Here is a 25,491-nt window from a genome sequence, read left to right on the forward strand (position 1 = left end):
GACGGGGGAGCCCCAAAAAGCATATCTGGACCTCTGTACCGAGGACGCCTTAGAATATGCAACCCTGAAAGCCGAAATACTTGCTCGGATGGGGGTGAATACCTATGTACGGGCTCAGCGGGTAAGCCAGTGGTTCTATGAGGAAGCCAAACCCGTACGTGTGACGGGGTATGCGACAGAGCAGTAAGGGACGCCAGGCCAAGGAACAATCCAAGAAGATTTAATGAGGCAGGGAGCATAAAACATGCAATATTAAAATGGTTCTTTAGAGTCCACACAAAGGAAATAGGTCCGGGGGCGCCAAGGAGAATGCAAAAGTCCTCAAAGTCCAATCGTCCATGTACGGGCGATAAGGAGCTGGCCTTAGCACAGGTCCTCACCCTTCACTCAACAAAGCATAACAAAAAACTAAAACATGGGGCTGAATCTCCCACCCCTCCTTAGATCCACCCCCTTAACATTTTCTACTTGTAGCTAGAAAAGGGTTCCTAGACACAGCCTCCAGAGATTGTGTACTAGGCAAGCCCCCTGCAGAGGAGAACAATATATATGCAACCCCCCCCCCCAAATCAAGGACAATAGCTACGGCTGAAGCCTGATTGCAATATGATAGAGGCTGGGGGGATATAATGTTACAACCCCTTCCCCCCTCAATTGGTGTACGGACTAGTGACCTCAACAGGTCGCTGGTTAAGTACACGTAAACATGGTGGACCTGACTCAGGTCTCTTCTTGCCTGGACAGTCCATCTGCATTTTGGTGTTGGCTGCCTCTTCTATATTGTATTGTAAAGTTATAGGGCTGCAGAGCCAGGCTCCATCGTAGTAATCGTCCATTGTCCCCAGAGACTCTGTTCAGCCAGGTGAGGGGATTGTGATCAGTAACCACAGTGAATTCTCGCCCATACAGATACGGCCGTAGTTTCCTAAGGGCCCACACTACAGCCAGACATTCCTTCTCAACAGTTGCATAGGCCACTTCTCGGTCCAGCAGTTTCCTGCTGAGGTAGGCAATGGGGTGCTCCTCCCCGGCTGCATTCACCTGGCTGAGGACAGCTCCCAGTCCATAAGAAGAGGCATCCGTCTGCACAATGAATCTCCTCTTGTAGTCTGGAGCAGCCAGAACAGGGTCGCAGATCAGAGCGTCCTTCAGCCGGTTAAAAGACTCATCACAGGCTGGAGTCCAGATCACCAGCCGGGGCATCGTCTTCTTCGTGAGGTCCGTAAGGGGCTTGGCCACACTGCTGAAATGAGAAACAAATTTTCGGTAATAACTGGCAGTGCCCAAAAAAGCCATAACTTGTTTCTTGGTTTGGGGTACAGGCCAGTCTCTAATAGCCTGGATTTTGGCAGGTTCAGGACGTAACTTCCCCCCTCCTACTCTATGCCCTAGATATTGGACTTCACCCATCCCCAATTGGCATTTATCAGGTCGAATAGTTAGGCCTGATGTGAGAATCCGGTCAAGAACAACAGCTACTTGATTCAGATGTTCCTCCCATGTGTGGCTGAAGATGGCGATATCATCCAGGTAGGCACAAGCAAAGTCGCCACATCCCCGGAGGATCTGGTCCACCATTCTCTGAAAGGTTGCAGGGGCGTTTTTCATTCCGAAAGGCATGTTTAGAAATTCATACAGACCAAAGGGGGTTATAAAAGCCGACTTTTCTCTACCTTCCTCCGTCAGGGGAATTTGCCAGTATCCCTTACTGAGATCCAAGGTGGTGACGTATTGTGCCCCAGCTAGCCGGTCTAGAAGTTCATCAATGCGGGGCATTGGGTAAGCATCACTGATGGTATGGTCATTTAGTCGTCTGTAGTCCACACAAAATCGAGTACTCCCATCTTTCTTGGGTACTAACACAACAGGAGAGGCCCAAGGACTATGGGAGGCCTGAATCACCCCAAGCTGTAACATCTCCTCCAGCTCATGCTGCATGGTGTTTCTAACTGATTCTGGTACCCGGTAGGGAGCCTGTTGTATGGGACGGATGCCCTGAGTGTCCACAGGATGTTGGGTTACTGTGGTTCGACCTGGTCGGGATGAGAAAGCAGCCTGTCTCTGATGGAGCACTCCCAGCATTTGTTTTTTCTGTAAGGAATCTAAGTGATCTCTCAAAGGAACCTGTTCCACAGTGGATGGGGCTCTGGCTGCTTCAATAAGATCAGGTAATGGGTCCTCATCCTCCTGACCATCTTCTGAAGCCAGCCGACAGCTTGCTATCATAGGTAAGGTCCGGTCATGGTACTCCTTAATCATATTCACATGGACAGTCCTTTGTCTTAGTCCCTGATCATCTAGAGCAAGAAGGTAATTGGTGTCGTTTAGTTTTCTGAGAACCCGGAAGGGACCCTCCCATGTTGTCTGGAGTTTATTTTGCCGATGGGGAACAATCATTAAGACTTGTTGTCCCTCTACAAATTCTCGATAGCGTGCTTTGCGGTCATACCATGTCTTCTGTCTGGTTTGAGCCATCCGTACATGATCCTGAGCCAAACTAGCAAGTTGAGCCAGGGTTTCCCGAAGCTTGAGGACATATGGAACAACAGGGGTTCCTGTATCTTCAACTTGCCCCTCCCAATATTCCTTTAGCAGAGTTAAGGGTCCTCTGACCTTTCTTCCATAGAGTAGTTCAAAGGGGGAAAACCCAGTGGACTCCTGGGGAACTTCCCGGTAGGCGAACAGGAGATGGGGTAGGTACCTCTCCCAGTCGGAATCACTGTCAGTGAAGGCCTTTAGCATATTTTTCAGTGTTTGATTAAACCGTTCACAAAGTCCATTGGTTTGAGGATGGTATGCTGTAGTTCGAATTGCCCGTACTCCACAGGTGCGCCACAGACACTGCACCAACTCTGACATAAACTGGGAGCCTTGGTCCGATAAGATTTCACTGGGGAATCCTACTCGGGTGAAAATGGTAACAAGGGCCTCGGCCACCTTGGCTGCAGAAATACTTGACAAGGCCACGGCTTCTGGATATCGGGTGGCATAGTCCACAACGGTGAGAATGTACTGCTTTCCAGATTTACTTGGTTTAGCCAGTGGTCCAATGAGATCGACAGCTACTCTTTGAAAGGGTTCTTCTATTATAGGGAGTGGTTGCAGGGGTGCCTTTGGGTGATCTCCAGGTCGCCCTCTACGCTGACATATGTCGCAGGTTCGGCAGAAATGCGCCACTGCTTGAGAAATTCCAGGCCAATAGAAAATTTGAGTCAATCGTCTCTCGGTGCGGGTTTTCCCTTGATGGCCGGCAGTAGGAATGTCATGAGCCAGGTGTAATAGGGGAATTCTGTACTTCTGAGGAACAATCAGCTGTTTGCTATAAGTCCAGGGCTTATCTAGGGAGTCGGCATTGGTAACTCGATATAGGAGTCCATTTTCTCTGATAATTGTTTCCCCATTTTCTCCTAACTGCCCTACTTCAGCCCGAGCTCTAAAGCTAGCCAGGGTGGGGTCAGTCTCTACCTCTTGTCTAAACTGAACTTTATCCCAAGTGACATTCATATTATCCCCACAAGAAGAATCACTCACCGGCTGTAATGGCAGTTCGGGTGGCCTCAGTTCCATTGATGGGTTGAACACGTCCACATCTGCTGCTCTCTTTGCTTGACTTCTGGTTATCGCACCGACAAAGTGGCATTGAAGATTCCCCACATCATTCCCTAGAAGAATGTCTGCAGGAAGGCCGCTCATCACACCAATCATGCATTGTTTTGCTCCAAAGCCATAATCCAGGGTCACTCTCGCTCTTGGAATGTATCTCTGAGTACCTCCAGCCAATTCAATAGCAATTCCTGGTCCCTTTTGCACTGCTTCTGGTTGAATTACTCGGGGATCTGCGATGGTGAGAAAAGCCCCAGTGTCACGAAAGCCAACAACTTTTTGGCCATCCAGCACGACCTCCTGTAGATGTTTATGCTGAAGATCAGAAGAACGGGCGGCTGTGGCTCGCACCCCATAGACTCCTGGTAGGGAAGTCAACATATCAGAGTCACTTGGCAAATCATCAGGGAATGAATCCAGCTCTTCTCCTGTTGAGGGTGTCTGTAGATAATGAACAGGCAAAGGGGGTCTGTAACTGTTTTGCCTCTGAGCACCTGGACAGTGAGCTTGCAGATGACCAGGCTGCCCACATCCATAACATCTGCGTTCTATGAGTCTTTCTCCACGTCGTACTCCCAAAGAGGAGGCAGGAGTAGTAGGAGGCACATTCACACGGGGTCCGCCATGTGTTGGTAGTCTATTGGGACGGTGAACATTGGAGGCCAAAGGACAAGGGACCACTGGTGTTGGGGAGCTGGTAGTTTTTTTGTCACCGACTAGTAGCCTTTTCCATTGAGGCTTGATGGTAAGCACTTCATCAGCTAGAGCGGCAGCTTGTTCCACAGTTGGCGGCTTTCTCTCACGCACCCATTCTCTGATTTCCACAGGGCACCTGGCATAGAACTGCTCTTTCAGGATGACCTGGAGGAAGGTCTCCCAAGTTAAGGCTCCCTCTCCCTCCAGCCAGCGATGGCATACTTGTTTCAGTCTGTGGGCAAACATCTTGAAAGACACTTCTCCATCACAGGCTAATGTACGGAACTTAGTCCTATAAGTATCTGGGGTCACGGCATAATGTTCCAGAATGGTCTGTTTTATCTCCCCATACTCACAATTCCACTGAGGGTCCATAGCTCTATAGGCGTCGGCAGCTCCACCCTCCAAGAGGCCCACCAGGTGTCTGACTCGCTCTCTTTCTGGGACTTCCATTAATCGGCACTGATGCTCAAAGTCCTGAAAGAAGCCCTCAATGTCACCTGCAGCTTCATTAAATGGCTTAAAGTCCTTGCGGGACACTCTGGAGAATTCCCTCATAGTTGGTGCTGTGGTTACAGTTTGTCTGGAGCCTCTAGCTGCTTCCACAGCAAACCTCCTCTCCAGCAATGCCCTCTCTTGAGCTCTGCGAATAGCCTCCCTCTTATCTTCTATGGTGGCCTCATCTCCAAGAAGTGCCATCTCCTCCTCATACCACACAATCCATTGACTTTTTTGGGTATTTACCTCCAGCTCCCGTCTTTCCTCCCTTTGCTGTGGAAATTGTTCCTCGGTGCCATCTTGCAGGCAAGCGTTTTCCAATGCCTCAATTAGTTGCTCCTTAGAGAGTCCTTTGTAACCGACTCCTAATTCACGGGCCATTGTTTGTAGGCTCACCACAGTCCAGTTCCTGTATCCTGAGGTTCTGAATCCAGATGTTAATGGCCCGTTGTCCTCCATTCTTTCTGCTCTGATCCCGCCGCTGCCACCAGTTTGTGACGGGGTATGCGACAGAGCAGTAAGGGACGCCAGGCCAAGGAACAATCCAAGAAGATTTAATGAGGCAGGGAGCATAAAACATGCAATATTAAAATGGTTCTTTAGAGTCCACACAAAGGAAATAGGTCCGGGGGCGCCAAGGAGAATGCAAAAGTCCTCAAAGTCCAATCGTCCATGTACGGGCGATAAGGAGCTGGCCTTAGCACAGGTCCTCACCCTTCACTCAACAAAGCATAACAAAAAACTAAAACATGGGGCTGAATCTCCCACCCCTCCTTAGATCCACCCCCTTAACATTTTCTACTTGTAGCTAGAAAAGGGTTCCTAGACACAGCCTCCAGAGATTGTGTACTAGGCAAGCCCCCTGCAGAGGAGAACAATATATATGCAACCCCCCCCCCCCCAAATCAAGGACAATAGCTACGGCTGAAGCCTGATTGCAATATGATAGAGGCTGGGGGGATATAATGTTACAGTACGCTCCCAGGCCTATGACTTGTTGCATCTCGTAAAAAAGTGGTTGCAGCCTGACACTCTGAGCCCGGCGCAAATGGTAGAAAGGGTAGTTGTTGACCGTTTTGTACGCACTTTACCCGTCACCATTCAACGGTGGGTTGGACAGGGCGACCCAAGTACCCTGGACCAATTAGTGGGCCTGGTAGAGCGGCATGTGGCTACGCAGGACTTGATACGGGACACTGAGACTTTGCGTACCGCCCGTCGGTCCGGCCCCTCCAAGCCTAGGGCCAAGGACCCACCGCTGACACCGGTGCGGGAGTCCGCTACCGTCCCGTCTGAGGCCGCCCCCTCCGTCCCTGAGGTCCGGAAAGCTATGTACCCTAAACGACAACTCGTCAAGGGGGTGTCCTTCCCTATTAGATGTTGGCGGTGCCAGCGGGTGGGACATATGGAAGCCCAGTGTCCACTCACCACGGAGCCCATGGATTGTGGGGTTACCCGGCGGGGTTCAATGTATGCTCAGGTGGTGTGTACCGCTGACCTGGTCTACCCAGAGACTGAGCCCCACTTGTGCCAAATACAGGTGAATGGATGTCCGGTTATAGGCTTGTTGGATTCCGGAAGCTTAGTGACCCAGGTGCGATCAACCCTAAGGGCTAAAGTAAAGGCCACAGGACGTACCGTGGGGGTGGTTTGCATACATGGGGACCGCCGAGACTATCCCACGGGGATAGTCACCATCACAGCACCTTGCGGTCAGGTGCAACATGAGGTGGGACTTATTAACACTCTTCCCTATGACGTGATCCTAGGAAGGGATCTGCCCTATTTTTGGACTTTATGGAAGGGACCTCCTAAGTCCCCTCAGATATTGGTCAGTCCGGGACCTGAGCCCTACAATCCTGAATCCGGGACGCCTGCCGTAGGGGTTCCCATGATAGGGACAGAATGTGAACCCGATAGGTCGCCCCTAGAGGTATTGGCAGGAGAGGCTGAGACGGTTGAGCCCATCCCGGAGTTGGAAGCATCCCCGGATACGTTTGGGACAGCCCAACTCCAGGACCCTACATTAATACATGCCCGGAGTCGGGTGACAGTAGTTGACGGGGTGGCACAGCTGCCCGGTGCCCAGATAAGGTACCCCCATTTCGCTCTTAAGCAGGATTTACTCTACCGGGTAGATGAAATTCGGGGCGTAGGGGTAGAGCAGTTGGTGGTGCCCCAATCTTATCGCCGGCGGGTCCTCGACTTGGCTCATAAACACCTGATGAGTGGCCACCTAGGGGTCAAGAAAACGCAGGAGCGAATATTGCAAAGGTTCTATTGGCCCGGGGTCTTTGGGGAGGTAAAACGGTTCTGCGAAACCTGCCCGGAGTGTCAGCTTACCGCACCCCTGACCCACTTTCGCAGTCCGTTGGTACTGTTACCCATTATAGAAGTCCCTTTTGAACGGATAGGGATGGATCTGGTAGGGCCCCTCGTAAAGTCTGCTCGAGGGCACCAACATATCCTAGTGATCGTTGACTATGCCACCCGGTATCCAGAGGCGATACCTCTCAGACATACTGCGGCGAAGCTTATAGCTCGGGAGTTGTTTGCTGTGTTCTGCCGGGTGGGGTTGCCCAAGGAGATCCTTACGGATCAGGGGACCCCATTCATGTCTAAAGTGACCAAAGAGCTATGCCGGCTACTCCAGATCAAGCAGTTGCGTACGTCTGTGTATCATCCTCAGACGGATGGTTTAGTGGAACGATTCAATAAAACCCTGAAAACCATGCTAAAAAGGGTGATTTCCAAAGACGGGAAAGACTGGGATATGATGCTTCCCTATTTGATGTTTGCCATACGAGAGGTGCCACAGGCATCCACGGGGTTTTCGCCTTTTGAATTATTATACGGGCGACATCCCCGGGGATTGTTGGACCTGGCAAAGGAAACCTGGGAGCAAGAGCCCACCCCCCATAAAAGTGTGATTGAACACATTCTAGGAATGCAGAACCGCATAAGCGCGGTCATGCCAATTGTGAAGGAGCATTCACAGGAGGCTCAGGCCGCGCAAAGCGGCCGCTACAATAGACAAGCCACCGTGCGGACCTTTCAACCCGGGGATCGGGTGTTGTTATTAATCCCCACGGCGGAGAGTAAACTCCTGGCTCAGTGGCAAGGCCCCTACGAGATAAAGGAAAGAGTCGGGGTGGTCAACTATAAGGTATTGCAGCCCGGTAGGCGGAAACCTGAACAAATATACCATGTCAACCTATTAAAACCTTGGCAGGAACGGGAAAGCCTGATGGTTGATTTTCCCCCGTCTCCCTCCTCTTCGGGTCGTTCAAACCCGGCTCCAGCAACCTCCGGAGAGGACGATCCGGAAGTAAGGATTGGAGAGGCCCTCACCAAGCAACAGAGGCGAGAAGCCAGACGGCTGGTTCAGCAGAACCCCGATGTCTTCTCCGAGTTGTCGGGCAGGACCAGTCTGATACGACATGACATTGTCACCGAGCCTCACCTGAAGGTACGCCTGAAGTCATACCGGGTGCCGGAGGCTCGAAGACAAGCCATATCAGAGGAAGTGAAGACAATGCTACGCCTGGGGGTCATCGAAAAATCCCGGAGTGAATGGGCTAGTCCTATTGTCCTAATACCAAAACCCGATGGCTCCTTAAGGTTCTGCAATGACTTTAGGAGATTGAACGAAATATCCAAGTTCGATCTCTACCCCATGCCCCGGGTGGATGAGCTGATTGACAGGCTGGGACAGGCGCGATATTTCACCACGCTCGACCTGACCATGGGGTACTGGCAGGTGCCCCTGACGGAGTCTGCCAAGGAGAAAACCGCTTTTGTTACGCCGGAGGGTCTCTTCCACTATGTTGTCTTGCCTTTTGGGTTACATGGCGCTCCGGCCACGTTCCAGAGGTTGATGGACCTGGTGCTGGAACCCCACCAGGCGTATGCATCAGCGTACCTTGACGACATCATTATTTACAGCTCCGAGTGGCAGACCCACTTGGAACAGGTACAAGCGGTGGTAGACGCGCTTCGAACAGCCGGATTGACAGCCAATCCCAAGAAATGTGCGTTGGGACTCACGGAAGCCCGCTACTTGGGCTACGTAATAGGCCAAGGAGTGATTAAGCCCCAAATTAACAAGGTTGAGGCGATCCAGAAGTGGCCTAGACCCCTGACCACGAAGCAGGTTAGGGCCTTCCTGGGTATCGTGGGGTACTACAGGAGGTTTGTAAAAGATTTTGCGGGACTATCAGCCCCCTTGACGGACCTTCTCAAAGGCAAGAAGTCCGTCATGGTGCGCTGGACTCCGCAGGCCGAGGACTCCTTCCGGGCCCTGAAGGGGGTCCTGTGCGGACAGCCCGTTCTTGTAAACCCTGATTTCCGGAAGGAGTTCATAGTACAGACTGACGCATCGGAGGTCGGCCTGGGGGCAGTACTGTCTCAGGTGGTTCAGGGGGAGGAACACCCCGTCACCTTCTTAAGTAGGAAGCTCACCCCTCCCGAGCGGAATTATAGCGTAGTAGAGAAGGAGTGCCTGGCGATTAAGTGGGCCTTGGAGTCCCTACGCTATTACCTGCTGGGACGACAGTTTCGCTTGGTGACTGATCACTCTCCGCTGGTCTGGATGAGGTCCGCCAAGGAACGGAATGCCCGGGTTACCCGGTGGTTCCTTTCTCTGCAGAACTTCCGGTTTACGGTTGAACACCGGGCCGGTAGGTTGCAGGGCAACGCCGATGCCTTGTCCCGCGGCCCGTGTTTGATGGCAGGAGTTCAACCCCGATCGCTTGAACTGAGGGGGGGGGGGGTATGTGAAACTGTGACCGGGGTTATCTATGACGGCCGGTATGTCTCACCCCGGTTGTGCTCACTCCATGATAGAAAGTAACTCCACTCCAGGGTTAATGCTGTTTCCCTACAGGCTTAAGGAAGGGTTAAAAGGAAACAGGAAGGAGGGCAGGTGGGCCGGGTGTGAGGGAGTGATCACACCTCCATGAGTTCTCTGCCGGAGAGGCACATGTGTACTGTGTGGACTTTTGTTTGGATAATAAACCGTGTGCTGTGAACCTTGGTGCCTGGATCCCGTGTCTTCTGCTGCGCAGCCGACCACGCTACCTCACAACATGTATGTTGGTGCTCTGTGTATGAATATATCTGTATGTAGTTGCTCAGTGTATACATTCATCTGTGTGTAGGTGCTCTGTGTATGTGTGTGCAACATGCAGTATGTGTATATGTATGTGTAACACACTGTGTTGTGTAGCGTCCTCATAAATACTGGCAGCGCAGGCAAGAGTTTATAAGGGTTAATATGTTTGCAATCGCCCAACAAATGAGCTGAATGAGCTAAATGATGCTCATTCATTGGGTGATAGGATTATTTAAGCAGGTACAAAAATCAATAATTAAGAACAGCACATCAGCAGGTGTAAACTGAAAATGTTCTGCTGTCCAGTTGAGAACGAGTAAGAAAGCCATTAAGAGAGTTTTTGGCATTCCAAAAGGTGAGAAAAGGTCAGATTCTTAAGATGCTTATAATATACAGTTGAGGCTACTTTCACACTTGCGTTGGACGGCTTCCGTTGCATTGCGTTGTGTGACGGATGCAACGGATGCGTTGCGTATAGTCTCACAACGGATGCTACGGATCGTACAAAACAACGGAAAGCTTTATTTTTTTTCCTTCTTCTTTACAGTTTACCGGCAGCCGACTATTGTGAACGATCAGCTGAGCGCTCTCAATAGCCGGCGGCCGAGCGCCCAGCTGAGCGCCCTCACATGCCGGCGGACGAGCACTCAGCTGAGCGCCCTCACATGCCGGCGGCCGAGCACTCAGCTGAGCGCCCTCACATGCCGGCGGCCGAGCACTCAGCTGAGCGCTCTCACATGCCGGCGGCCGGGCGATCAGCTGAGCGCCCTGACATGCCGGCGGCCGAGCGCTCAGCTGAGCGCTATAACATGCCGGCGGCCGAGCACTCAGCTGAGCGCCCTCACATGCCGGCGGCCGAGCACTCAGCTGAGCGCTATAACATGCCGGCGGCCGAGCACTCAGCTGAGCGCCCTCACATGCCGGCGGCCGAGCACTCAGCTGAGCGCTATAACATGCCGGCGGCCGGGCGATCAGCTGAGCGCCCCGACATGCCGGCAGCCGAGCTCTCAGCTGAGCGCTATAACATGCCGGCGGCCGGGCGATCAGCTGAGCGCCCCGACATGCCGGCGGCCGAGCGCTCAGCTGAACGTTCGGCCACCGAGAAATAAAATAAAGTTTGTGATTAAAAAAAAAAAGAGAGCATGCGCAGTGAAAAATAAAGGTTTCCGCTGCTCAAAAAAACGTTACATGCAGCGTTCATTCCGCCCGACGAAGCATCAAAATAACGACGCTGCGTCGTCCAGCGGATGAAACGCTGACACTTGCGTTACAGTGCGTTGTCCATACAAGTCTATGGAGAATAGCGCAGTGCGTTAACGGACTGCGCTATTCTCCATAGTGACGGACTCCGCTGAACGCAAGTGTGAAAGTACCCTGATATGAGCAAGTGAGTGATCAGATATAAAGGAAAGTTCTGTGTCAAATATGACTCCAAGACAGCAAGCGTGCTGCTTGGGAGTCATGGTTTAACCACCCAAGGAATTGCAATATCGGGTACAGATATATTAGTAAAGGAAGGAAATACAAAAAGTTCAGTTTGGAGAGATTCAATTTCAAGTAGTGAGAGGACATGATGTTAGAGACAGCAGATATGCAATACGCATAGTATAAAACATTCATTTACCTAGTGGAACAGTGACCACAGCGTGATCTGCCAAAAAGCTTTCACCATCTTCACACTGCACCTTCACAGGATACACATGAGAGTTGTCACCAAGAAAAGATCCATCCCAATGAATGTTCTTCACTGCTTTCTTTAATATCACAGTGCCATGTGGAAGGGGTGACTTCATCTGATTCACAAGGCTTTCATAACCTCTAAAATAGACAGCTATAAACAGTATTTGCAAGGGTAAACTATAACAAACATTTTAACATAAGCACCAATGTAGACTTTAGTTTAGTCAGTAGTTAATATAAGGCCATTTGCCCACTAATTTTTTTGTAACCATACTTACTTAGGAAAGGTGCAGTCAAGCCCTGGAAGCATTGTGTATTCCCCATAAGAACAGAGTGCCACATGGTCCATACTATGGGTTCCACTTACACAGCATTCCAAATTGAGCAACCCCCTCAAGTAAGCCAAATACATCTCGAGCAGCTCTTTATTCCACTCTTGTGAGCTATTGACAATCTTGTGGCGGATAAAATGTCCTACGCTAGCTTCAGGATCGCAATCTCTACTAGTTAAATTGCTGGCTTGCTCCAGCCATTTGTAATACAATTCTGTAATAGTGGTCACATTTTCTGGATTGATCTTTTTTCCAGAACTGCTTAAAACAACTGGGATTTCAGGGGGGTGGCCATGTATGTTAATTTTTTGGTTCTCTTCAAGCAAAGCATCTGGGCTTAAAAGACCAAACTGAGATGCCAGTTGGAAGACTGGATTGTGTGGAGACGGTCCATGAATCCATTGCGCACCAATCTCAACCAAACCTTTTCCTAGAAGAGAAAAATGCAATGTCATTAGGCAACTGAAAAACCACTCCCACAAAGGAGAACAGGAAAAAAAACAGATTAACAAGTAGAAAATAGACTTCAAAATAGAAGAAACTTAAAAGAAGAATTTGACGCAAAGCAAAATAATAGATTTAAAATACAAAACTAGGCCAAAAATAGGTGTAAATGCTACAATGAATTGGGCCTTTGTTTTTGTTTGCTCAGTCTAAAATATCTTTTTTTTTATGATTCAATATTTTTTTTATTTGGTTTTCAAAGTTTATACATAAAACAGTTCTAACAAAAACAATAAAACAGAATGTGTTGTATAGCATTACTTCATGCTATATCAAACAAATAATTATAAAATATTTTAAAAGGTGTTATTGATGGGTAATCCGACTCTTTGGTGAGCTGGATGATTTGGACTCTACTCACTAAAGAGAGCTGGATCCCAATCTGATCCCTACACATATTTAAAGAAATGAAAAAAAAAAAAAAAACGCAGTTAATACCCCACCCACACACAGACAAAACCGCATCCACCTGCAGCCAACATGAACTGGGTAGACAGGTTTCAATCACCATTTCACTCCCAGTGATAGCCTTTCAGAAACTGTAAGTGGCTTGCAATGTGGTGCTATCTGCCATCATTCACAGAAAGAAGCTGTCTAACCCCTCTACCAGCCAGCAAAAGCCAATAAGGCTGCTTTCACACTACGGTTTTTTAACTGCGGCACAAATGGAATTTTTGCAGCAAAGCCGGATTCATTACAAATGCGTTGTCATTTCAATGAATTTGCAATGGAATCGCGGCAATGTGTGGTCACATGCGGTTGCATGCGGTACACACTGGATCCGTTGCTTTGCGGTATTTTAACTTTTTTCAAAAACGCTACTTGTAGGGTTTTTGTCCTCAGGCAAAATGCCGCATGTTAATTAGATTGAGTTAGTTAGATTGCGGCTGTACCTGCAATGTCTTTCAATGGGCACCGGATCCTTCTGCAGTCTGCACCGGGAGTCACCGTATCCAGATAGACACAGGATTGTTGTCTCTACTGAGCATGCCCAGAAAGCAGCCTGGCATGGACAGTACAGAAATATCTCTCTCTCTCAGACAGAAGACCAGGATCGTGGAGGGGTGAGAGGGAGTAATAAAGATGGAGTCCCTTAGTGTGTCTGTATATTTATTTCTAATACAGTATTTTTTCTCTGTGTGGTGTCTTTTTTTTTTTTAACCCTTTATTGGAGATTCTTAATGGCCGGGTCACACTTAGCCTGACATTAAGAATTTCGGGCTTTGCCCGCACACGCTGCGATGGATGCTGCGGGACACAGAACAAGTAATCGGCCGACACTGGAGTCAGCTGATCTGAACTCAGCTGAACTCCTGACCATACAGCCCGCACATGGTCACACGTGATCGGTAGCAGGCAGTGACTGCTGTTAACCTGCATCCATCGCAGCGTGTGCAGGCTGTGAGATCAGGAGTTCAGCTGACAACCAATCAGCTGACTCCAGTGCCGGCCGATAAATTCTATGTCCCGCTGCATCCAGGATCCAGTAAAATAAGAACTGCGGTTGCATGTGTTGCACTTTGAAAACACAGGATCTTGTTAAATGCGGTTTACGGTATTTTACCTACAGGTAAAAAACCGTAGTGTGAAAGCAGCCTAACTTACACAGTGAGCTGCATCTTGCTTCTATAATTTTTGCAAAGTGGTATCTTAACACCATGTTAGTTTTACATACATATATATCCATGTAAATAGAGTCTGTAAGTGAAAGTGATATTAGTTTTATCATCTTCATTATAAGGGTCAGAGGACAACCTAGAATGTGTAAAGAAGTTAAAAGTGTTAGGGTACTTTCACACTTGCGTTTTTTTCCCTTCCGTCACAATCCGCCCTTTTGGAAAACAGCGGAATCCGTTAACGGATAGACTTGTATGGATGACGGATTGTGCCAAAAGTACCTACTTTCCTTCCGCTGGCAGACGCTGCGTTGCGTCCGCCAGAAGGAACGCAGCATGTAACTTTTTTTGAGCGGCGGAATCCTCTATTTTTCACTGCGCATGCTCTTTTTTTTTTTTTTAATCACAGAAACTTTATTTTGTCTCTCGGTAACCGAATGTTCAGCTGAGCACCCGGCCGCCGGCATGTGAGAGCGCTCAGCTGAGCGCCCGGCCGCCGGCATGTGAGCGCTCTCAGCTAGAGCGCCCGGCCGCCGGCATGTGAGATCGCTCAGCTGAGCGCCCGGCCGCCGGCATGTGAGGGCGCTCAGCTGAGCGCCCGGCCACCGGCATGTGAGCGCTCTCAGCTAGAGCGCCCGGCCGCCGGCATGTGAGAGCGCTCAGATGAGCGCCCGGCCAACGGCATGTGAGGGCGCTCAGCTGAGCGCCCGGCCGCCGGCATGTGAGAGCTCTCAGCTGAGAGCCCGCCTGCCGGCATGTGAGAGCACTCAGCTGAGCGCCCGGCCGCCGGCTTTTGAGAGTCTGCTGCCGGTAAAACTGTAAAGAAGAAAAAAAAAATAACAAAAAAAAAAAGCTTTCTGTTGTTTTGTACGATCCGTTGCATCCATTGTGCCATTATATGCAACGCATCCGTTGCATCCGTCACACAACGCAATGCAACGGATGTCATTCAACGCAAGTGTGAAACTAGCCTTAATGAGGAGTTTTTGAACCTATTTGGGGTGACCCAACTCACTGCCAAAACAAGCATCCATACTACCACAACAGGGTTTAGGGAAAATTATTTTTGATGTCTTGTTTTTTATACTGATAATTTAATTTCATTGCTAGTTGAAGTTGACTTTACTGAATACCTTTATTTAGCAAATACGTAGCAAAAAGGTCATCTTTAGTTAGTGCATTATCAAGATTTGAAACTTGTCAACTCCCAGCAGGGGCGTACATAGCAATCATGGGGCTCCATAGCAAAAGTCTGAATGGGGCCCCCCATTAAAAAAATACAATAAAATATTAACACAATAAACAGCATATACGTTGCTGGGGGGAACATACAAGTTACCTGGGGGAACATACAAGTTACTAGGGGCCAGTGGGAGGGCATACAAGTTATTGGGGGATATATATACACAAATTATGAATTTAATTTTTATTCTAGCCAGGCTATACATCTACCAGTCCAGTAAGTAGACTATTGCTGGGCACGGCTCCGTCTGCAGAGCACCAGTCTAGGCAGTGCTGTGTGCCTGTCCTCCTGTTTTGTGTCTGTGTGTGATGCCTGAGGCTTGGGGGCACCACAGGGCCTGACGCTCGCAGAGCACCGCAGCACCTACAAACAGTGGAATCAGCTGCAGCCAACAAACCAAAGATCTCCAGAGTAGACAGTACTAAACAATAGTCCTACCAAAGTGTCTCACAGTGATTACTGATACATTTACTGCCGGCGGAAAAATAATTAAATAATACAAATCTATAAATATCTACATTTCTTTTTAAATTGTCTCTCCAGTAAAGGAGACAAACTCTAGCGCAGCGCCACCTATTGGAAGTAGCGATCCTAAAAGTCACAAGTGGATTTTCAACAATCCTTTGCAATATGACTCAGGATATATAAGCCAGATCAGAATCCCAATTTGCAGACACGGTGTTTCGGGGTGCTTGCCCCTCGTCAGTGCAAAGTATGGGGGTGTCTGATCTGGCTCATGAGAAAGCTATGCGGGGACCACGGGGGAACACTATTCTCCTTAAGGAGACTTTGCAAGCCAGTTTGGCTGCCAGGTAAGGGGACTTATAGCTGCCACGCTCCTCTAAGAAATATTCAAATTGTCTCTCCAGTAAAGGAGACAAACTCTAGCACAGTAATTCATCAACAAACTAGTCATACAATTACCAAATATCAGATAATACATAGTGATACTGAACAGCACCCACCATACCAAGATTAATAATACTACTATACATTGCAAAATAATGCCGCCATACCATGACCAAACATTATCACCACATTGAGTCTGAATATAAGCACCATCCTGTTACTGAGAAAAGGCCACTGCATAAAGACCAGTGGGTTCACACCGCAAATCCCCCCCCAGGACAGGGATAATACACACAGTGATGTCACAATACAGGGGTAATGCACACAGTGATATCACAGTACAAGGATAATGGATAATGCACACAGTGAAATCACAGTACATGGACAATGAACACAGTGATGTCACAGTACAGGGATAATAGACACAGTGATGTCACAGTACAGGGGTAACGCACACAGTGATATCACAGTACAGGGATAATACACACAGTGATATCACAGTACAGAAATAATATATATACAAAAAAGGGGTTACACACTCGGACTAAATGAATAAAACCGAGTGCAGCATCCTGCATGATCACAATACAACCAAAACAGAAGAAAAGAAGCTCACACATAATAGATGCCCACACCAGAAAATGGAAATGATACAAATATAACAATCTTTATTAAATCCAAAAGGACAGTAAAAACACATAATAAAATAATTTAAAGGGAACCTGTCACCAGATTTGGTGACTATAAGCTGCAGCCACCACCAGTGGGCTCTTATATACAGCATTCTAACATCTATATATATATAATTGCCTTATTCTGTCTGTCTGTCTGTCTGTCATGCTTCAAAATTGTGTCCTTCCGGTGACATTGTGTCCTTACGGTGACACAAAGCTGAATGGCCGCTGGGCTCGCCATGGCCTCGCCCCCCCACACGGATTGGCCGCTCGCCCAGGCTGCGCCCCCACACGGATTGGCCAGCCGCTCGCCCAGGCTCCGCCCCCCCCCCACAGATTGGCCTCTCGCCCCGGCACCCTGCAGGCATTGGCAACTTGGCCACGCCACGCCCCGCCCCCCTCACGCAATGGACGCTAGCTCTGCCCCGAACTGACACGGTCACGGCTCCCAGGTGAGTACTGTACAACCCACCCCCCCCAACGGGAGCCCACATCAGCGTACGCCGCCAACCCAGCCGACACTTACCCTCGCATTGCTGGCCTTGCCGCCGTATGCTGGTGTGGGCTCCCGTGCGAGTGGGGGACGTGATGCGCTGGTAACCATGCTAGCATAGTTACCAGCACATCAAGGTCCTGCAGCGGCGGAAGATCCACACGCACACACACATAACAGCACACATACACACACATCAGATCACACTCACTCTCACAAACACCTCACACACACCTCACACACACATCGCATCCACACACTCACAGCATCCGGCGATATCGCTTGCTTCTCGGCCTCGATACTGTGCTGTTGTGACCTTCCAGGACCTGCCGGAGGATCACATGGCCAGAAGCATGTGGTATCTCCGGATGTTGTGAGTATGAGCGCGTATGTGCAATATAGTCAATGTGTGTGTGCGTGAGTGTATGCGATCGGGTGTGTGTGAGTGTATGCGATCGGGTGTGTGTCGGTGTGTGTGAGTGTATGCGATCGGGTGTGTGTCGGTGTGTGTGAGTGATCGGATCTGTGAGTGTCGGCAGAGGAGCATGGCGTGCTGGAGGAGGCTGGGAGGAGAGAGGCTGATCCTGGGGAAGGCTGGGATGGGGAGGCTGATGCTGGGGACAGAGAGGCTGATGCTGGGATGAGAGAGGCTGATGCTGGGATGAGAGAGGCTGATGCTGGGGACAGAGAGGCTGATGCTGGGGACAGAGAGGCTGATGCTGGGGACAGAGAGGCTGATGCTGGGGACAGAGAGGCTGATGCTGGGGACAGAGAGGCTGATGCTGGGGACAGAGAGGCTGATGCTGGGGACAGAGAGGCTGATGCTGGGGACAGAGAGGCTGATCCTGGGGAAGGCTGGGATGGAGAGGCTGATGCTGGGGACAGAGAGGCTGATGCTGGGGACAGAGAGGCTGATGCTGGGGACAGAGAGGCTGATGCTGGGATGAGAGAGGCTGATCCTGGGGAAGGCTGGGATGGAGAGGCTGATGCTGGGGACAGAGGGGCTGATGCTGGGGACAGAGAGGCTGATGCTGGGGACAGAGAGGCTGATGCTGGGGACAGAGAGGCTGATGCTGGGGACAGAGAGGCTGATGCTGGGGACAGAGAGGCTGATGCTGGGGACAGAGAGGCTGATGCTGGGGACAGAGAGGCTGATGCTGGGGACAGAGAGGCTGATGCTGGGGACAGAGAGGCTGATGCTAGGGACAGAGAGGCTGATGCTGGGGACAGAGAGGCTGATGCTGGGGACAGAGAGGCTGATGCTTGGGACAGAGAGGCTGATGTTGGGGACAGAGAGGCTGATGTTGGGGACAGAGAGGCTGATGCTGGGGACAGAGAGGCTGATGCTGCGGGGAGAGAGGCTGATGCTGGGAGGAGAGAGGCTGATGCTGCGGGTAGAGAGGCTGATGCTGGCGCAGCATGGCGGATGGAGCACGTTTGGGAGTGCGCAGCATGGCGGATGGACCACGTTTGGGAGTGCGCAGCATGGCGGATGCAGCACGTTTGGGAGTGCGCAGCATGGGAGATGGAGCACGATGGGGGGTGCGCAGCATAGGGGATGGAGCACGATGGGGAGTGCGCTGCATGGGGGATGGAGCACGATAGGGAGTGCGGAGTATGGCGGATGGAGCACGTTTGGGAGTGCGCAGCATTGCGGATGGAGCACGTTTGAGAGTGCGCAGCATGGCGGATGGAGCACATTTGGGAGTGCGCAGCATGGGGGATGGAGCACGATGGGGAGTGCGCTGCATGGGGGATGGAGCACGTTTGGGAGTGCGCAGCATGGGGGATGGAGCACGATGGGGAGTGCGCTGCATGGCGGATGGAGCACGATGGGGAGTGCGCTGCATGGCGGATGGAGCACGATGGGGGGTGCGCAGCATTGGGGTTGGAGCACGATGGTGAGTGCGTTGCATGGGGGATGGAGCACGATGGGAAGTGCACACCTCCCCCCAACACACACACGCGCACGCACTGCACAACACACCACACACACACACTGGGAACCACAAACAACTGCCCTACACAGACACCCACACACAGACAACGCTGCACACACAAATATACGCACATACCGCACAACACACACATTGCACAAAACATACCTCCCCCCAAAACACACCACACACACACAAACCGCGCAACACACACACAACGCTACAGACACACAGCGCTCCACAAACAACGCAACACACAAACAACACCGCTCTCACCCCCCGCCACACCCAGACAACACCCAGAACATGTACAGCGCCCTACACAAACACTTGGTAACTACACACAACAACATCTATATATAACAAAAATCATACATGAACTACACAATACGTAAATTCTAGAATACCCGATGCGTAGAATCGGGCCACCTTCTAGTCCTGTATATAAGAGCCCAGGCCACTGTGTAGAATGTAAAAATCACTTTATAATACTCACCTAAGGGAGCGGTGCGGTGCAGACTGATCGGATGGGTGTCTGTTCTCTGGTACCAGCGCCTCCTCTTTCGGCCATCTTTGTCCTCCTTCTTCTGTAGCCGGGGTGCATGACACATCCTACGTCATCCACACTAGCAGCGCACTTTGATCTGCCCTGAGCAGGGCTGATCAAAGTATTGTAGTGTGTCTGCGCAAGACCTTAATGTCGGCGAGTGTGGATGACGTAGGACATGTCATGCACCCAGGCATGTTAGAATGCTGTATATAAGAGCTCACTGGTGGTGACCACAGCTTATTGTCACCAAATCTGGTGACAGGTTCCTTTTAAAAGCATGAACAAATCCCAATTGACAACCTCCGCAAAAGTGTGATAACATACTGTAATACAATACCCATATACAGTTAATGCACATAACAATTCAATACATGGAATAAGTATGTGCAGTGCCACACAGCTAGCACAGAGACATACATATAACTAAATTATTATTATTATTTATTATTATAGCGCCATTTATTCCATGGCGCTTTACAAGTGAAGTTATTTAGTCTGGAAAAGTTATTTAGTGGGTTATTTAGTCTGGAAAAACGAAGGCTTAGGGGGGGATCTAATCACAATGTATAAATATATGAGGGGACAGTACAGAGACCTTTCCAAAGATCTTTTTACACCTAGGCCTGCGACTGGAACACGGGGGCATCCACTGCGTCTTGAGGAAAGAAGGTTTAATCATAATCACAGACGAGGATTCTTTACTGTACGAGCAGTGAGACTATGGAACTCTCTGCCGCATGATGTTGTAATGAGTGATTCACTACTAACATTTAAGCAGAGCCTGGACGCCTTTCTTGAAAAATTTAATATTACCAGTTATGTATATTAGATTTTATGACAGGGTATTGATCCAGGGAACTAGTCTGATTGCCGGATGTGGAGTCAGGAAGGAAATTTTTGCCCCATTGGAACTTGTTTGCCACATTGGGTTTTTTTTTGCCTTCCTCTGGATCAACCTGTTAGGCTACGGGTTGAACTAGATGGACTTAAGAGTCTCCCTTCAACCTTAAAAACTATGATACTATGATACTATGAAAGAGGGTATACGTACAACAATCATTAACAGTACCAAACAGACTGGTATAGGAGGAGAGAGGACCCTGCACGCGAGGGCTCACAGTCTACAGGGAATGGGTGATGGTACAGTAGGTGAGGACAGAGCTGGTTGCGCAGTGGTCTACTGGACTGGGGGCTATTATAGGTATATTCAACTTATTCTGTAATAAACAGGATATGGGCACTGCAGAGAAGGATTAGTATAGAAGAGAAGACCGTCAGATAGCCCTGAATAATGCTCTTTGCAACCGAGCCTGGAGCAGACCCAGTATATCAGATAAGGTACTTATGATAACACACTCTTATAATATGCCCATAAACAATAATGCAAAAAAATATATATTGATTAAATACGCGTAGTGCTATATAGCTAGTAGAGAGTCATACGTATAGCTTAATTACAGGTTATTATAGCTCACTGCTAACATGTCAGGGCATCCATGTGATCCAATCAAATAACGAAAAAAGTAATACATAGGATCATATACCCAGTATGATGGTCCACTGAACCAGTACAGATATAGATATGGGACAACGAGTGCAAAAATATACCAAGAAGAACAAAAATATACATGTGCCGGGCTAAGAGAAAGGGGTGGAGGACTGGGATAAATGCTCTGTGCGGCAAAGCATAAAGAAGGCCTGATGAACCTGATATAGGTGCTGCAAAAGAGTATTAGAGTAAAGTAAACGCTCTGTGCAGCGCTGTGCAACAGAGCATGAAGCAGAGCCAATATACCAGGGTTGTCCAACAGAGCATGAAGCAGAGCCAATATACCAGATGTGGCACTCTGTTGCACAGCGCTGCAAAGAGCATTTACTGATGGTTTACCTTTTAGTACAGAGATATTACACACAGGGATGACACAGCACGGGGCAGTTTCTGTAGTGTTACAGGCAGACATCCACATTATTATACTCACCTGCTCCTGTGCTGTGAGAGATGTTAGTGACTTCTGCCTCCACTTCCTGTGGGTCCTGCTGGCTGTGCTCAGTTTCTGTCCTCTGCTTTTCCTCTCTGGTTCTTCTGCTCTCCCTTCTTGTTTGCTTAGCTCTCTGTTTCCTCAGCTTCTTCTGCTCTGTTGTCTTCTTGTCAGGTCTCTGCTCCTTTTCCTGCACTGTTTAGCTTTCCAATCTCTTTTCAATCTCCTGCAGTTGTACTGGACAAGCTCCTCCCCCTCTCCTAATTGTCTGTTCTCTTGGCAGCTGTCACAGCTCTGACTGGTAGAAGACGCTACCTGGCCACTCCCCCCTCTACAGCAGAGGCTGCGCTGTGCAATGTCTGTGAGTCTGCATCTCTGTGTTGGCGCCTGCAGCTATTCACACAGTGCGAGCCCCCCCCCCTTAATCAGCTGCTTGGTGACGGCCCAGGGCACCCCGCCTGTGCTGGGAATGATGGAGAGTGAAAGTACACACACCGCGGGCAGCCGCTCCGGATCCCTATAGGTCACAGGCCCCGTAGCAGCCGAGTGGTCTGCCTCTATTGACGGTACGCCACTGACTCCCAGCACTTTCCCATCTGTCCCAGGTCTCAGGATGGGCTACGTAAAGACATCTGCTACAGACAGACATTGGGGAAGTGCAGCATCCTGTCACGTATCGTGAACATTCCTCTCTGCATCGAACCTGACAGGACAAGTGAAAGAGCAGAATGCAGTCTAAAGCAGAATATAACCTTTCTAGCTGACTGAAATTGAACATTTATTTTATTGGCTTAACAGGCTTAATGGCGAACAAGAGGACGGCATGGAGCTTTAACCCCTTCCCAACCCTTGACCTAACTGTACGTCATAGAAGTCGGTGCATTCCCGACCTATGAGACAGTTATGTTATGGTGATCATGGGGGTTCCTGTGCTGTGCCCCCACGATCGCCAACGGGTCTCCAGCTGACGTTACAGCTGAGACCCGGCTCTCACTGCCAGGATTAACCCCCTAAATGCTGTGATCAATGCGATTGCAGCATTTAGGAGGAAGGGAAAGCGTCAGGGATCGGGTCCCTGGTGATTGGGTCCCTGTAATGTGATCACAGGGACCTGATCGCTGCCATTGTAACCCGGGGTCATCACCACTGCAAGTGCAGCACTGACAGATCTAATCCACTGCAATGATCAAGCATTGTAGTGAATTAAATCAGTGATCAGACAATTGAAGGTTAGTTTCCCATAAAGGGACTAAGTAAAAAAAAAAGTTGTAAAAATATTTTTTAAAAATCTGTAAATACAGAACAAAAAAATAAAATAAAAACAGTAAATATGTAAATCTATGTATTAAAAAAAAGAAAAAAAATACACATATTTGCTATTGCCGTGTACGTAACAACCTGATCTATAACACTGTCAACACCAGTTAACCCCTTCAGTGAACTCTGTAAAAAAATAATCAAAAAACATAACAAAAACTACATTATTTCATCATACAGCTGACCAAAAGAGTGGAATAAAACGCGATCAAAAAGCCATATAAAGATAAAAAGGGTACCGCTGAAAACGTATCTTGTCCAGCAAAAAAAAACGAGCAACCATACATCTCGATCAGCGAAAAAATAAAAAAGTTATAGCTCTCAGAATACAGTACTACAAAAACTATTTTTTTGCTATAAAATAGTTTTATGGTATAAAAGCGGCAAAACATAAGAAAAAACTATATAAATGTTGTATCGCTGTAATCATACTGACCCGAAGAATAAAGCTGTCTTATCACTTTTAAGGCAGGGAGAACAGCGTAACAAAAAACCCAAACAACTATTCCTGAATTACTGTTTTTTAATGATTCTGCCTTACAAAAAGTGGAATAGAAAGCGATCGAAAATTATTGTGCGGCCCAAAATGGTACCAATAAAAACGCCAACTCAGCCTGCAAAAAACAAGCCCTCACATGACTATCAGCAGAAAAAAAAAACAAAGCCTTCAAAATCGGTGATGCAAAGTCCTTTATTTTGTTAAAAAGGTTTTTTAGTGTGATAGTTGCCAAAAACATACACATGTAATAAATAAACTACCCAAGGTCCTTAACCCATAAAAAACTGTATATTTACAAAAGATTAAAACTTTTATTAATTAACAATTGTAAACTACAAAACCACCCCCCAAAGAACTCCAAAATGAAATTAAAAAGAGTATCCCGGTACCAAGCGTAGTTAGTATATTTCTGTCTGTCTCTATAGATAGCCCTCTGCTTGCCTTAATCAGACCTGACACCTACCTAACAACGGAGGAGAAATTGCACAACAAATTGTATGGTGTACTTTTTTTCTTGATACAATTTTGCATTTTCACAAGGGTATCGCTAAAGTAACATGTTTGTGGGGAAAAAGTAAAATTTTCATTTTTTTCTTTCCACATTGCTTTGGTTCCTGTGAAGCACCTAAAGGGTTAATAAACTTCTGGGATGTGGTTTTGAGCAGTGTGAGGGGTACAGTTTTTAGAATGGTGTCACTTTTGGGCATTTTTGGTCACCTCGGCCTCTCAAAATTACTTCAAATGTGATGTGGTCCCTAAAAAATTGGTTTGGTAAATTTTGGTGGAAAAATGAGAAACTGCTGATAAACTTTGACAACTTGTAACCTCCTACTCCCTAAAAACTATATTTCAAAAATTGCACTGATTTAAAGAAAAGATGTAAAGTAGACATGTGGGAAATATTATTTAGTAACTATTTTGTGTTACATAACTCTCGGATTTATGGGCATAAAATTTCAGTTTGAACATTGCAAAACATACCGTCCTCAATTTACAACTATCATGAAGAACAATATGTCACGAAAAAACAATGTGCTAATCACCAGGATCTGTTGAAGCGTTCCAGAGTTATAACTTGTCAAACCGACACTGGTCAAAATTGCAAAAAATGGCCTCGTCATAAAGGTGAAAATGGGCTTGGGGGTGAAGGGGTTGAGGAATAAACTATACAAACTGGCTTTCGCTTGTCCTGTCAGGTTTGGTGAACAGAGGAATGTGCATTCATGATACCTCACAGGATGCTACCCTCACTCGATGTCTGTCTTGAGCACACGTTCATGCACTAACTATACAGTAGATTACCTTTTTGCTACATTTTTGCTTCGTAAAAGGTACTTAGTACAATTTGTAATATTTAAATGTACCTTATTTATTTTAATGATTTATTTTTATACAATTTCTTGGAGTACCCCTTTAAATTTCATTAAACAATGAAGAAACTGTAGCAGGGGCCTCTTCTGGTTGTATTTTAAGCCTTTTCATTGATTGCTATTGTAAAGCATTGAGTGGAAAATTTCAGAGGAAAGTACACGTCACTTATTTTAAAAGAGTAGTCCGAAACTAATTTTAATTTTTATCTTAAATGTCTGTCTATTATTGTAATAATCTAATCTCTTTTCCAATACACTTCAATTAAAACATTTCTTTTTTTTAAATCAGATCTTTTTTTATTAAATCATTAGGGATCAATACAGAGAGTATTTCACTTTTCATATAACTGATAACAATAAACAGATAAACACATGTGATTTATAAATCAGTTCTTTCTCTGCATGTATGTAAATATAATAATAGAGTTCTCAAATCATAATTATATTATATAGCTTGAGCCTACAAACCTCGTGGCTCTACAAATAAACAAAACTTAAATTATGCAATAATGCCTCAGACTAACAGGAACACCTCCTC

At 48.0% G+C, this 25,491-nt stretch overlaps 1 protein-coding gene across 1 annotated transcript in view; it reads right to left on the reverse strand.

Annotated features, from left to right (window-relative positions):
• The window catches only part of PAOX (polyamine oxidase), a 97,328-nt gene that overhangs the window by 61,402 nt on the left and 10,435 nt on the right, over positions 1-25,491 (reverse strand). The window contains exons 2-3 of the mRNA XM_075349134.1: positions 11,869-12,352; positions 11,535-11,728 (exon numbers count right to left, since the gene is read on the reverse strand). Coding sequence (XP_075205249.1) covers positions 11,535-11,728; positions 11,869-12,352 — 678 coding nt within the window. The remainder of the gene's footprint in view (positions 1-11,534; positions 11,729-11,868; positions 12,353-25,491) is intronic.

Source organism: Anomaloglossus baeobatrachus, chromosome 5, assembly GCF_048569485.1.
Source record: "Anomaloglossus baeobatrachus isolate aAnoBae1 chromosome 5, aAnoBae1.hap1, whole genome shotgun sequence".
NCBI classification, from domain to species: domain Eukaryota; kingdom Metazoa; phylum Chordata; class Amphibia; order Anura; family Aromobatidae; genus Anomaloglossus; species Anomaloglossus baeobatrachus.